Below are 16,095 nucleotides of genomic sequence, written 5' to 3' on the forward strand. Positions count from 1 at the left end.
TGTCCTTAAGGCCCCCCCCTCTCCTGTCACCCTCTAATTATCATAGATAGATTCATGCATTGTATGAATCTATCTATGGTTGGTGCTGACACCCCCTATTCAGGTGTCCGGCCCCTTTTCGGTCACCAGGAACCTGAATTACAGCGGTGGGGGTGTTTTTTGGAAGCACCTGATTAGAGCCTTTTGCTCTAATAGGCGTTCAAAAAAGTGAGAAGCGGGTGCAACGCTGTGCGTTCCTCACTCAACTTAATGTTAGCAAAGCCAAAGAAATTCTCTTTGCTAACCTTGACCCGCCTCTCAGCCAATCAGGTAGCCGGGTCTGTTACCGGTCACCTGATTGGCTGAAATGTCAGGCGCTGTGTTTGGACGCCTATGAGGCATCCAATCATAGGAGAGGAGGATGGGAGAAGACGCATGGAGGGGAGAAGAGACAACAAGACAGGGTGTGTCCCGCAGATGGCGGGCGGGGGTGGGGGAATCACAGTGGCAGCATTGGATGGCACAGTGGGAGAATTTGATGGTACAGCGGCAGCATTGGGAGCATTTAATGGCACAGTGGCAGCATTGGATGGCACAGTGGCAACATTGGATGGCACAGTGGGAGCATTTGATGGCACAGTGGCAGCATTGGGAACATTTTATGGCACAGTGCCAGCATTGGATGGCACAGTGGGAGCATTTGATGGCACAGTGGCAGCATTGGGAGCATTGGATGGCACAGTGGCAGCATTGGATGGCACAGTGGGAGCATTTGATGGCATAGTGGCAGTATTAGGAGAATTTGATGGCACAGTGGCAGCATTGGATGGCACAGTGGCAACATTGGATGGCACAGTGGGAGCATTTGATGGCACAGTGACAGCATTGGGAACATTTTATGGCACAGTGCCAGCATTGGATGGCACAGTGGGAGCATTTGATGGCACAGTGGCAGCATTGGGAGCATTGGATGTCACAGTGGCAGCATTGGATGGCACAGTGGGAGCATTTGATGGCACAGTGGCAGCAGTAGGAGCATTTGATGGCACAGTGGCAGCATTGGATGGCACAGTGGCAGCATTGGGAGCATTTTATGGCACAGTGGCAGCAATAGATGGCACAGTGGCAACATTGGATGGCACAGTGGCAGTGTTTGATGGGCACAGTGGCTGCAATTGATGAGCAGAGTGGCTGCGTTTGATGGCACAGTGGCGATATTTGATGACACAATGGCTGTGTTTGATGGCACAATGAGGCTGCAATTGATGTTTTTTTTTTTCAATTTTTTTTGCGCCCGGGGGCATATTTTTCTTGCATGTCCCCCTGAGAGCTACAGCGATTGCACTTTTTATATAATATTGCTCAGGTCTGTCTTTCCTTTCAGGCAGGATGTTACAAAATATCCACATTAAAAATGTTACAACTTATCCATAGAAATAAATGTATCCATGTATCCATGTTTATTAGATTGCCCTCTAGTGGACACTGTGCACAGTTCTCCTGATTCTCGCTGCTATCTGTGCCATCTTCTCTTTCCATTTCCATCAGCAGACATCAATGTCATTTCCCTGTCACCAATTATAATTTGCTCGCGCTTCACGTGTCAGCAGCAGGAGAAAAGGTTGTCAAAAATGCTCACTCAAGAAAGCCAACAAGAGGAATGAGCTAATGGGATTAGAGAGATATCACTGAATACTGTCACAAAGTGGCTGCATAGGCTGAGGTGCTGCATGGTGCAATTCTGCCAGGACTGTACATGGTATCCACTGAGATACTTACTATCCAATGAACCACTGCTGAGCTACCAACTACCCTTTATACTGAGCTACTTACTGCTCTCTATACTGGGCCACTCTAACCACTGTGCTAAGCACTACTGTATATACTGAGCTGCTCACTACTTTATTCATTGGGCCACAGGGACTACTGAGCTACTCACTACCCTAAAAACTGGGCTGCTGTGACCACTGTGCTACTTAGTACCGCAAATAATGAGCTTCTGTGCCTACTGAGATACTCACTACTCTATATACTAGGCTACCATGATAATGAGCTACTCACCACCCTATGTATTCAACTACTGTGACCACTGAGCCACTCACTCCCTTATTTACTGGGCTTCTGTAAACCCTGAGCTACTCAGCACTCTTTATACTGAGCTGCTCCGATCACTGAGCTATTCACTACTTTATAAACTGGGCTACTGTGACTAATGAGCTGCTCACTGTCCTGTATACTGGACTCCTGTAACTACTAAGTTACTCACTACCCTATAAACTGGACTGTGGTGACCACTGAGCAACTCACTAGTTACCCTATTCAGTATACTAGTGTGCTGTGACCACTGGTCTACTAACTACCCTAAATATTGGACTTCAGTGACCATTGGGCTACTAACTACACTAAATATTGGACTTAATTGCCCACTGAGCTACTCACTACCCTATATGCTTGGCTGCTGTAACTGATGAGCAACTCACTTACTATCTTATACACTGGGCTGCTGTGACCATTGAGCAACTCACTCACTCTCTTATATACTGGACTTCTGTGACAACTGAGCTACGTAATTCCCTATATACAGGAGTCAGGACTGTGGTGACCACTAAGCTGCTCACTCATTACCCTATGGTGGGCTGTACCAACTGAGCTACTCAATATCCTATATATTTGGCTGCTGTTACCACTGAGGTGCTCACTACACATTATACTGGGCTCTGCTGACCACTGAGCTACTCACTACCATATATAGGGATATATATATAGGGATCATCTGATTGCCTCTTGTGGGATCAGGAAGGAATTTTTTCTTCCCTTGATGGAGCAAATTGGATCATGCTTTGCTGGAATTGTTTGCCTTCCGCTGGATCAACTGTGGGTATGGGATTTGTACATAGGATTGTAAACTAATTTTTTTTATGTTTTGTCCTTTTTATTCGTTAAACCGGGTGGACTTAGTGTCTTTTTTCAACCAGACTAATTATGTGTAACTAGCTTTTACCACTGAGCTACTCACTATCCCATATAATGGGCTGCTGTGACTTCTGAGCTACTCACAACCTTATAGACTGGACTGCTTTGACTACTGAGCTACTCACCCAATTCCCTATCTACTGGGTGGCTTTGATCACTGAGCTACTCATTACCCTATATACTAGGCTGTTGTAATCACTGAGCTACTCGCTACCCTATATACTAGGCTGTTGTAATCACTGAGCTACTCACTACCCTATATACTAGGCTGTTGTAATCACTGAGCTACTCACTACCCTATGCTGGACTACTGTGTCTATTGAGCTACTCACTAACTTATATATTGGTCACTCCTGTGACCACTGAGCTACCTACTCATTATCCTATATACTGGGCTGCTGTGACTACTTACTGTAGCTACTTATTACCCTATATACTGGTGTGTTGTGACCACTGAGTTACTCACTACCCTATATATTGGGCTGCTGTAATTACTTAGCTACGTATTGCCCTATAGTGATGTAGCGAACCTAAAATTTCGCGTTCGCGAACGCCGATTGCGAACTTGCGCATATGTTCTCGAATGCGCGAACCGCCATAGACTTCAATGGGCAGGCGAATTTTAAAACGCACAGGGACTCTTTCCGGCCACAATAATGATGGAAAAGTTGTTTCAAGGGGACTAACACCTGGACTGTGGCATGCCGGAGGGGGATCCATGGCAAAACTCCCATGGAAAATTACGTAGTTGTCGCAGAGTCCGTTTTTAATCCATAAAGGGTATAAATCACCTAACATTCATAAATTGTTTGGAATAACGTGCTCTAAAACATCAAGTATGATGTTATATCGATCAGGTAGTGTAAGGGTTAGGGTTAGGGTTAGAGATAGGGTTAGGGTTAGGATAACAGATAGCGTTAGGGTTACAGATAGGGTTAGGGTTAGGGTAACATAGGGTTACAGTTAGGCCGGGTACACACGGACAAACATGTATGGTGAAAGCGGTCCGTCGGACCGTTTTCACCATACATGTCTGCCAGAGGGCTTCTGTACGATGGTTGTACACACCATCGTACAGAAGTCCGCGCATAAACAATACGCGGGGCGTGTCCGCGGTGTCGCCGCGTCGATGACGCGGTGTCGCCGCGACAATGACGCGGCGACGTGGGCGGCCCGCCTTTAAAATGCTTCCACGCATGCGTCGAAGTCATTCGACGCATGCGAGGGACGGCGGGCGCCTGGACATGTACGGTAGGTCTGTACTGACGACCGTACATGTCCGAGCGGGCTGAATTCCAGCGGGCTGTTTTAAAACAAGTCCAGGAATATTTGTCTGCTGGGAAAAGGCCCGGCGGGCAAATGTTTGCTGGAATTCGGCCCGCTCGCGCCCACACACGACCAAACATGTCTGCTGAAACTGGCCTGCGGGCCAGTTTCAGCAGACATGTTTGGTCGTGAGTATGGGGCCTTAGGGTTAGGGTTAGAGATAGGGTTAGGGTTAGGGTAACAGATAGGGGGTAGGGTAGGGTTAGGGTTACAGACAGGGTTAGGGTTACAGATAGGGTTAGGGTTACAGTCTGTAACCCTAACCCTATCTTTAACCCTAACCCTATCTGTAACCCTAACCCTATCTGTAACCCTAACCCTAACCCTGTCTGTAACCCTAACCCTATCTGTAACCCTAACCCTATCTGTAACCCTAACCCTGTCTGTAATAGGGTTAGGGTTCACAGTGACAGACCAAACTCTGACAGATCAAACTCCCCGTTTAACGCACCGCAAACACCTGCAAACAGTCCATTTGCACAACCGCAAACTCCCCATTTACACAAGGTTGGATACCAAGCTAGCCATGTCCCGTTCCTTGTCCTCACTGACGTCAATGAACGTTTTTGAGATTGCAGGCGATGGGTGTTTTTCAAAGCCTATGGTCGTGCTGAGGTAGTTCAGTGACAGTTAAGTGACCCAGAAAACAATGATTCTGCAGTGTGGGCCCATTGTTGGCCTAGTAGGCTTTAATGATCACCTTAGATGATCACAAAGAAATTTAATGGTTTTTCTATGCAAAATTATCCAGCTGATCGCTTTTGGTCTGATCACAATGAAGCAATGACCTTATCATCTGGGGTGTGCCAGCATTGTCATTGCCAACACACTCATAGAGGTGGTCGCTTCATTGTGATACGCAAGCCCCTTCACCACAACAAGGTAGCGATCACGAAGGGGAATTGACACATGTTTGTGCCTTTTTTTAATGTTTTTGCAGCCACAGTGCAGCACCAGAGGCCAGAAAAATTAGGCATGTACACATGTCTAAAAAATTAGGTATTGTTGCAGCTGCTGCTGTAGCAGCGCCAGAAAAATTGACGTTTTCCAGGCAGAAAGTGCACTAAAACATTGAGGCTTGAACCCTAGTTGGTGGCGGATAAGCCACGCAAGTCATCCGGCAGAGATAAAATACAGCAGCGTGTGGACCATTTATAGCCCAAGGAAGCTCATCTCATCAGGCCTTTAGTCAAATGTATCGCCCACTGTCAGTCCCTTCGGGATCCATGCCTCATTCATCTTAATAAAGGTGAGATAATCTAGACTTTTTTGACCTAGGCGACTTCTCTTCTCAGTGACAATACCTCCTGCTGCACTGAAGGTCCTTTCTGAAAGGACACTTGAAGCGGGGCAGGACAGAAGTTCTATCGCAAATTGGGATAGCTCAGGCCACAGGTCAAGCCTGCACACCCAGTAGTCAAGGGGTTCATCGCTCCTCAGAGTGTCGATATCTGCAGTTAAGGCGAGGTAGTCTGCTACCTGTCGGTCGATTCGTTCTCTGAGGGTGGACCCCGAAGGTCTGTGGCGACGCGTAGGGCTGAAAAAGCTCTGCATGTCCTCCATCAACACGTCTGTAAAGCTTCCTGTCCTTGCCGGCGTGGTCATGGTAGGAGGAGGATTACTTTCACCTCTTCCCCTGTTAGATTCCCGTTGTGCTGCGACATCACCCTTGTATGCTGTGTAAAGCATACTTTTTAATTTATTTTGGAACTGCTGCATCCTTTCCGACTTCCGGTAATTCGGTAACATTTCAGGCACTTTCTGCTTATACCGGGGGTCTAGTAGCGTGGCCACCCAGTACAGGTCGTTCTCCTTCAGCCTTTTTATACGAGGGTCCCTCAACAGGCACGACAGCATGAAAGACCCCATTTGCACAAGGTTGCATGCCGAGCTACTCATGTCCCGTTCCTCGTCCTCACTGATCTCACTGAAGGTCTATTCTTCCTCCCAGCCACGTACAACACCACGGGTACCAGATAGGTGACAACGAGCACCATGGGATGCCTGCTGTGGTTGGTCTTCCTCCTCCTCAAAGCCACATTCCTCCTCTGACTCCTCTTCCTCACACTCCTCTTCCAGCGTTTCTGCAGGTCCAGCAAGCGATGCTGATTCTGGTGGTGGTGATGGTGACCACAACTCTTCCTCTTCCTCTCGCTCATCTACGGCCTGATCCAGCACTCTTCGCAGTGCACGTTCCAGGAAGAAAACAAATGGGATGATGTCGCTGATGCTGCCTTCAGTGCGACTGACTAGGTTTGTCACCTCCTCAAAAGGACGCATGAGCCTACAGGCATTGCGCATGAGCGTCCAGTAACGTGGCAAAAAAATTCCCAGCTGCGCAGAGGCTGTCCTAGCACCCCGGTCATACAAATACTCGTTGACGGCTTTTTCTTGTTGGAGCAGGCGGTCGAACATTAGGAGTGTTGAATTCCAACGTGTCGGGCTGTCGCAAATCAGTCGCCTCACTGGTATGTTGTTTCGCCGCTGGATATCTGAAAAGTGTGCCATGGCCGTGTAGGAACGCCTGAAATGGCCACACACCTTCCTGGCCTGCTTGAGCACATCCTGTAAGTCTGGGTACTTATGCACAAAGCGTTGTACAATCAGATTCATCACATGTGCCATGCACGGGACATGTGTCAACTTGCCCAAATTCAATGTTGCCAACAAATTGCTTCCGTTGTCACACACCACTTTGCCGATCTCCAGTTGGTGCGGAGTCAGCCACTGATCCACCTGTGTGTTCAGGGCGGACAGGAGTGCTGGTCCGGTGTGACTCTCTGCTTTCAGGCAAGTCAACCCCAAGACGGCGTGACACTGTCGTATGCGTGATGTGGAATAGCCCCTGGGGAGCTGGGGGGGTGAAGTTGAAGTGGAGCAAGACGCAGCAGCAGAAGACGACTCAGCCGAGGAGGTTATCAAAGAGGATGGAGTAGGAGGAGTAGAGGAGGTGGCAGCAGACCTGCCTGCAAGTCGTGGCGGTGTCACCAACTCCTCTGCAGAGCCACGCATTACATGCTTGTCAGCCGTCAGCAGGTTTACCCAATGCGCAGTGTAGGTGATATACCTGCCCTGACCGTGCTTTGCAGACCAGGTATCAGTGGTCAGATGGACCCTTGCCCCAACACTGTGTGCCAAGGATGCCATGACTTCCTTTTGCACAATAGAGTACAGGTTGGGGATTGCCTTTTGTGAAAAGAAATTTCGGCCGGGTACCTTCCACTGCGGTGTCCCAATAGCTACAAATTTTTTGAAGGCCTCAGACTCCACCAGCTTGTATGGTAAAAGCTGGCGGGCTAAGAGTTCCGACAAGCCAGCTGTCAGACGCCGGGCAAGGGGGTGACTCTGTGGCATTGGCTTCTTACGCTCAAACATGTCCTTGACAGACACCAAACTGTGGGCAGATGAGCAGGAACTGCTCAAGGTGAGAGATGGAGTGGCGGATGGTTGAGAGGGGGCAAGGAGGACAGCAGTGGTTGATGTGACTGAAGATGCTGCACCAGGAGGAGGATGGTGGCTTTGAGCTTGTGTGCTACTTGTACTCTTCATCAATCATCATGTGTTGATCCCATAGGCGTTTGTGATGTGTGATCATGTGCCTTCGCAAAGCAGTTGTACCTAGGTGGGTGTTGGATTTCCCACGACTCAGTTTCTTTTGGCACAGGTTGCAAATGGCATCACTGTTATCAGAGGCAGACACACAAAAAAATGCCACACTGCTGAGCTTTGCAATGCCAGCATTCTGGTGGTGGCAACAGCATGTGTTGATTGGCATGCTGTCTGGCTGACCCTGGGTGCCGATACATACTGTCTGACTGTGCCACTAGCTCCCTGCGACGACCTCCCCCTGCTTCCAACTCGTCTCCTCCTCCTCTCTGTCTCCCCATCTGAACTTTCCCCCTCTTCTTCTTCTCTTCGAGCGGGCACCCACGTGACATCCCCGGACACATCGTCATCATCAACCGCTTCACTTGTATCTGACAACTCAGCAAAGGAAGCAGCAGCGGGTACATCATCATCACACCATACGTCCATGTGTGTAATGCTGCCTGACTGAGTCATATCCCTTTTATCTACAACCTCTGGCAATAATGGTTGCGCATCACTCATTTCTTCCAACTGATGTGTAAATAACTCCTCTGACAGATCAAGTGAAGCAGCTGTGATGCTAGTGTTGGTGGTGGCGGCATGCGGGCGAGTGGTAACTTGAGAGGTGCCCGAAGCTGAGCTGGAGTAGGATGGTGTGTCAAGGTTATGAGCAGAAGCTGTAGAAGATTGGGTGTCCTGTGTTAGCCAGTCAACTATGTCCTCAGAACTTTTCGAGTTCAGGGTACGTGGCCTCTGAACACTGGGCATTATTCTAGGGCCAAAGGGAATCACAGCACCACGACCACGATAGCCCCTGCGGGGTGGCCTGCCTCTGCCAGTCATTTTTTATTATTTGTTTAGTTGTACTATGCGTGCAAACTACTGTGACACCAGATATGAGTGGCACTGTGCACTGGCAGAAGTTGGCAGAGTAGACGCTGTAGGCCTGACACACGCCTGCAGACAATTAACTGCTATTCTATTGCAGTCAAAATTGTGTTTTTTCTTTTTAAATTTAATATACTATGCCACCAGATATATGAGTGGTGGCACTGGGCAAGTGAGCACAGTTTACACTATGAGCCTGACACACGCTGGCAACTGACTACAATTCTATTGCAGTAAATTTTAGGGGGTTTTTAAATGTTATGTACTGTGCCACCAAGACAGATGGGTGGTGGGTGGCACTGGGCACAGTGTACGCTGTACCCTGACACACGCTGGCAGACAGGCAACAGGCAAAACTAATTTTTTTTTTTAAATGTTATCTACTGTGCCAAGAAAGATAGATGAGTGGTGTATGGCACTGGGCACAGTTTACGCTGTGATCATGACACACACAGGCTGCCTTCCTAGCAGGCAACTGCAATGAGATTACAGAGAAAAAAAAGCCACCAAGATAGATGAGTGGTGGATGGCACTGGGCACAGTGTACGCTGTGATCCTGACACACACAGGCTGCCTTCCTAGCAGGCAACTGCAATGAGATAAGATTACAGAGAAAAAAAAGCAGACTGATATACCAGCCCTAAAAAGGGCTTTTTGGGGTTACCAGCCCTAAAAAGGGCTTTTTGGGGTGCTGTCCTTACAGCAGAGATCAGATGAGTCGTTCAGGAAAACACTACTCTAGCTATTCTTTCCCTATCAATTCAGCAGCACTATCCCTCCTCTCACTAAGAATGCAGGTTCGGAATGAATCTAAAATGGATGGATGGATGCTGCCCTAGAGGTGGGAGGGTCAGGGAGGGAGGGTATGCTGCTGATTGGCTGGAATGTGTCTGCTGACTGTGACATTGAGGGTCAAAGTTTGCTCAATGAAAAATAATAGGAGGCGGGTCGAACATCGCAAATTTTTTCGCGCGCATCGGCGAACGCGCAAAATTCGCCGCGATTTATTCGCCGGCGAACAGTTCTGTACATCTCTATTGCCCTATAGACTGGACTGCTGAGACCACTGAGCTACTCATTACTATATACTTGGTTGCTATACCCACTGAGCTTACTCACTACCATATATACTGGGCTGCTGTGACTACTGAGCTATTCTATAATGTATAAATAATTATTTACCAACGTATCTGCTAACAGTTGCTGTGAATTGTCATTCAATATCCTATCTACTGCATGTCTGTTATGATCACTAAACCACTGTACTATTGATATGCCCGCTTACAGTATGCACTCACCATTACTTTGTCCCCTACATTGCTGCAGTAACCAACAGGGGCACTTGCCCCATCATCCATACTGCTGTAGCTTTGATTGCTGAGCAACTCACTATGCCCTTGAGTGCCAGCTGTCACCACCTAAGTGGCCACTATATAATCCATTGCATGGCCGGCGTGACCACCAAGCCACTTTGCTTTTTATTTGCTTAACTTATAATACTGTGATACAATGACTACTTCTACAGAGGCCACTGAGACACTGTCCTCTGCACTGCACAGAGTCGTAACAATGCATGGAACACAATGGGTTCGATTTACTTTGCAAAGTGCAGTTGCACACTGCGAGAGCAGTTGCTCCAGAGCTTAGTAAATGAGCAGGAGCTCTGCTTACTTTTATCAACCAATCGTGTGCAAGCAAAAATTAATTATTTTTATTTTCCTTGCATGTGATTGGGTATTCTTTGCAAAGTGAAGCTTTACCTCATTTACTAATCTCTAGAGCAACTGCACTTGCAGAGTGCATTTGCACTTTGCAAGGTGCACAGTCTATTGGCCTTTAGTAAATCAACCCCATAGATTCCTGTTTATGTATCTGTTAGTTTAGTACCAATCCGTCCAATGTATCATTCATCTCTTTATCTATTCATCGATCTATCCTTCCAATCCATCAGTTATCCATCCATCTAATCCAGCCATTCATCCAATCCATCCAATCCATTATCCAATTATGTACCCATCCATCCATTCTTTATCCATTCCATCCACAAAGCACACAATTAATCCCTTCACAGGTCATTATTAATCAATTTGAATGAATAAATGTTGACAAAATAAATGTAATGTTATATTTCCATACTTTTCTAATAAATATATTTTATTCCATGCCTTTTGAATATTTGCATTGAAAACTCTTAATATGTAATGAAGCAGAAATAAATCGATAAAACACACCCAGACAGACAGTTTTCTTTTACTATTTATTGTTCAATGTTTAAATTTGTCAGCAAAGTGCTTGAAATAGTCTCTATAATAACGCCCTATCATCATACATTAAATATATAAAATTAAACCTCATCAACATAATAACTTATATACACCAATATGTAGAATAATCAAGTACAATAAAACTGTAGCAGACCTCATTAATGTGACTTTTTAACCCCCTCGCCGCCAGGGGCAGCCAAACCATCACCCCACCCCCCAGGCCGGAGACGACTCATTATTTACATTTAATTACAATTATTTCATGGATAAATCATACAATACAATTGTGTATATCGTGAAATCACGAAAAGAAGATCCATTGTTTGTTCCAACAATGTATATTAAGTCACAGGTTCTAAATTCCTATTCACCCTGAGAGGAAAAAGGACACAGATTTTTTTTCTTTTTTCTTTATTTCTGGTTTTATATGAAAAAGATCCCCGAACTGTAAGGAAAGTATTAATTACATATCTGTTGATTGCAGTGGCGAATCCCATTCAGTTGAATAGGAGGTGAATAATATGCAATGCAAAGACCTTCATTTACTGTCTTTATAAGGTCCAAATAATGTACAGACATGGTGGCTATCAAAACCTTCTGAATTTGTATGAATCAAGTGCTTTTGAGTTGCAAGTCAATGACTTCATCATTGTTGCGTCAAAAAAAAAAAAATAGAACCTAAAAGAAAATATCAATTTAGGATTTTATGTACAATTTCTAGGCAACATCTAAGTTCTCCCCATAAGGTAAATTTAGTTCATGCGTTAAAAGTAGATGGGCAAGAATTAAAGTGCTCCCAATTTGATTTTGAATTTTTGTGAGATTGGCCCCAGAAATGTACAGTTATTTCATCAGAAAGTGAATGCACAGATGAAAAAAGATCTATGTGAGTCCAAGAACCTTTAAAGTTACATCATGGGCTTTTATCTAGCTAGGATCTCAGGGCTTCTTGTGACGTCGTAGCAGGTTAGGTACATTCAGGATGCATGGCTGCTCTAGGGTTGGTCCTAGTCACTACTGAGCATCTGCACCATGATGGAAGTCTTTCAGGTTTAATGAGGTGCACTATTCCTAGGAGGAGAGTCTTTGCTCTCATGGGCATTTGCACCATTGTGAAAGTTTTTCAGCTCTGTACAGTAATCACACAGAATGCAGTCAGTTAGGGTCCTTTTATAAGTGAGGGGCATAAAAAGCTGGAGCCCCATAAGACTGGGAGCTCAAAACAAATGGCGAGAGGACTCCACCTGGCCCTGAAAGGAAGGGTATTTGAGCTGTACACATGAGCCCACTGGGTCCATGGGTTGCATAGCCAGGGTGTCCATGTAAGCTTAACGGATTGCCCATTGGGGGGGAATGACTAAGAGGACTCAGTCCTCCCATACCTCCAGACCCTCCCCCATGGTTGGAGCCTCCTGTAGGGGCACTGGTGTCGGCTCCAGGGTTTTGCTTCTTCCACTTTGTGCGTCGGTTCTGAAACCAGATTTTCACTTGGGTCTCAGTCAGGCTTAGTGACAAGGCAAGGTTTAGTCTCTCGCATACTGATAAGTATCTGGTGGACTTAAACTTGTTCTCTAGGGCCACCAACTGTTCATAGGTGAAAGCGGTGCGAGCTCTGCGGGGCTTACCAGACTTGGCATCTGAACCTGTTCGTTTTCTTTTGGGCTTGCCATGCTGGGCCTGCTGTTGGTTCTGCAGCCCTTGGTTCTTGCCAGACTCTTGTGAGTTAGGAGATTTATTCTGACCCACAAGGCTGTCCTCTGTCTGTGGGGCCCCTATGCCTGGATCCCTGTCCATGGTTCCAGAAGTGGTGGAATTGCTGCTCTCTTCGCTGCAAAGTTCTTCATCTTCCTCATCCTCCTCCTCTTCCTCTAGGTCACTGCCAGGGCTGGGACTGAAATCTTGGTTTTGACATTCCTCCCCAGCTTGCTGGTATAGATCTGCATCTTCTGAAATAGAAAGAATTGTGATTAGAATCAGGCGCCACCTGCAGGCCATCAAAGAAAACTTATCTCACTTTACTTTAATTTAAAGTTGTAAAAAAAAGGCAACATTTTTTTTCAGGAATTCTCTACATTAAGGTAAAAAGCCTTCATGTGTCTGTGCCACCCCCACCCATTAAATACTTACCTGAGACTTGTGACAAGGTCATCTAGAGCCCAGGGCAAACATACCTAAAACGCGCCCCCTCCCTAACATGTATGAGCATTATGTGTAAGCAAAAATCCCCTCCCCCCAAAACAATTGAGCACTAATCTGCAGGCTTACCCTCTAAACATAAAATCCCCCGCCTCCCAGGATAAATACGCCCCCGGCTGAAATCCCCCTCCCAGCACAAACCCCCTATCTCCTCGAATCTCCACAGCAAAACCCCCTTAAAAAAATCACTTCTCCTAGCACAAATACTCTATCCCTCAAATCTCCCCTCTGAATACAGATCCTCTCCCCCCACTCCAAACCCCCACCGAGCACAAATCCCCCCAAACGAACCTAATCACACAAATCCCCCTTCCTCCTATAAAATCTCCCCTCCTAGAACAAATCCCCTCCCCCCCTCTACCATATCACCTCTTCTAGCACAACCCCCCCCAAATCCACCCTCCTAGCACAAATCCTCTTTAACCAAAAGCCCCTATTCATCAGATTTCCCCCCCTAGAACATTTCTTACCCCCCGCTGCCTCCCAAATTCCCTCTTCCAACACAAATAACTCCCCCTCAATCTCCTTGTGGAGCCCCCCTCACCTCACATGATACCACAGTGCCCAGGGCAGCTTTCCCTCCTGCCCACCCCTTGTCTCGGCAGGCAGTTTACTATGGGAGAAGACACAGAATGGTAGTCAAGTTTTCTAGCAAGTTCAATGGCACATTTCCAAGTGACTTAAAAAAACACTGCAAGTCAACATTAAAAATTCTTGATTTTTATGTACTGTTGCCGGCAAGTTAAGAGCCTTTTTACAAAGAGGTAAAGTCAATGTTTTTGCTTTTTATCTGCGACCCTCTCCCCTCTACATCAGTTGAAAACACACAAATGAAATGCTATTTCTCAGCAGTAGAAGACAGGGGGTGGGGATCTGATGTCACACACTGCACAGCTAGAGCACAGAGCTTCAGTGTAATCTGAGAACTGAGTGGAGGGAATGGACACACCCCCTCTACAGAGTCTTAAAGAAAAATATACAAGGCTAAAGTTTTCGATCACCTGCTGTGTGCTAGGGGGGGGTTGGGTCATTAACTGTATTCTATTGTTTCGACATAGACTATGAGGCCCCGTACACACGGCCGAGAAACTCGACGAGCAAAACACATCGTTTTGCTCGTCGAGTTCCTTGTGAAGCCGCCGAGGATCTCGGCGAGCCAAGTTTCCCCGTTGACTAACGAGGAAATAGATAACATGTTCTCTATTTGGCCCGACGGGATCCTCGTCGGTTTCCTCGGCCGAAAGTGTACACACGGCCGAGTTTCTGGCTGAATTCTGCCGAGAAACTCGGTCGTGTGTACGGGGTCTGAGAAGTGACTCACACAGATAGCAGAAGGAAGAGAGATCAAAGAAAAATTACATTAAGTGCTTTGGATTGAGGCAAGTGTACACACTGTAGAACGACATGCTTTGGTCATTTTTCATGTTTTACATCCACTTTAAACTAAGATTTTCATATTATTATTACTATTATTATTATACAGGATTTATATTTGAATACACCAACAGTTTGCACAGTGCTTTACAACATGAGAGCAAACACTACAGTTACAATACAATTCAATACAGAGGGCCCTGCTTAAAAGTGTCATATAATAATAAAGAAATAAAATAAATTTAAGTGAAATAAAATAAAACAAAACAAATCAAAATAAAATAAAATCAAAATAAAATAAAATAAATATGAATAAATAAATGCAGCTACCACCAAAATCCATAAATGATGTCTTACTGCATCAAAAAGAAAAACAAATATGGAACAAAAGGATTTACTCTTTTTGAGAAAAGAAGGAAGTACAGCAGGATTAAAAAGGGTTCATTCTTTTTTGCATAATTTTATTTTAATTTAATTTATTTTTCTGTACATTTATGGGTACTTCTATTTGTGGAATGGATGTGTCCAGCTTTCTCTGCTCTGATGACGATTGGGCTTAATAATGAGGGGTCCTCTCCTTCTGCCTTTCATTGTACCCTAGCAAGGATTTATAGTGATCCCTGTTCAGGGCCAGCCATCAATACACTTATGGGCGCACAGGTTAAAAACCAGAACAAATCTGAAATCAGGAGTGCTAATGTGTCCTCTTTAAGTAAAGAAAAAAAACACATATACCAATAAAGGTCCTTAAAACTGAATTCCTGCCTTCCCATCAGTCCTTACAGATTTGAACAAGGTGTCTGTCCTGTACAGAAATTGGTTTATCTGTGAGCTTCTCACTATGTACATCAGAAGCTGCAGTAAGTAGGATAGAGCTGATCTAATTTTCTGGCTGGAGGACTTCCAGCATAGTGTAGCCCTTTCCTCCCCAGGCTGAATGTTATGGGCCCACCCCTTTCATTTACTGCATTACATAGAAAAGCACAGAGACCTAATCACTGGGCCTAAAATAAGGTAGTTACTGAAAGCAGAAAGGTTTTATTTAAGAATAGCATTAGAATGTTGATGATGGGGGAAGATACAAGGGAAGGCAAAATAAAAACAGATTAAGCTTCACCTTTAAATGATCAATAGGTGAAATAAACCATGATTCAATTATATAGTGCTCTCTGCATACCATTTTACAGAGGATGTAGAAATATTTACAGTAACCCTATCACTAAAAGAGATGATGATCTAATATTCCTACATGCAAAAAGTCTCAATTAACCTATCGGCATGCGCTTGGATTGCGAAAGGAGGAGAGCCAAGGCAAAAAAGGCATTTTACGTACACAATTCCATCTGTTTTCTTGCTATGGTTGGCCAGGCATTGGTTGTTGGATTATTTACAAATATATTTGTTAACCTCCTTTTTTTACTTTTCTTTGCATTTTTTTCCCTTGGCATTTCAAATTGCTAGAATAATGTTTCTCATATAAAATATAGAGAAGCCATTTTCACCAAGT

The 16,095-nt window shown here is 45.5% G+C and overlaps 1 protein-coding gene across 1 annotated transcript in view; it reads right to left on the reverse strand.

The window, feature by feature from the left end:
- Nucleotides 1-11,278: 11,278 nt before the first annotated feature.
- Nucleotides 11,279-16,095, reverse strand: part of NKX1-1 (NK1 homeobox 1) — a 14,852-nt gene continuing 10,035 nt past the window's right edge. Inside the window, exon 2 of the mRNA XM_040335264.1 lies at nucleotides 11,279-12,964. Coding sequence (XP_040191198.1) covers nucleotides 12,189-12,964 — 776 coding nt within the window. The 3' untranslated portion in view covers nucleotides 11,279-12,188. The remainder of the gene's footprint in view (nucleotides 12,965-16,095) is intronic.

Source organism: Rana temporaria, chromosome 1, assembly GCF_905171775.1.
Source record: "Rana temporaria chromosome 1, aRanTem1.1, whole genome shotgun sequence".
NCBI lineage: Eukaryota > Metazoa > Chordata > Amphibia > Anura > Ranidae > Rana > Rana temporaria.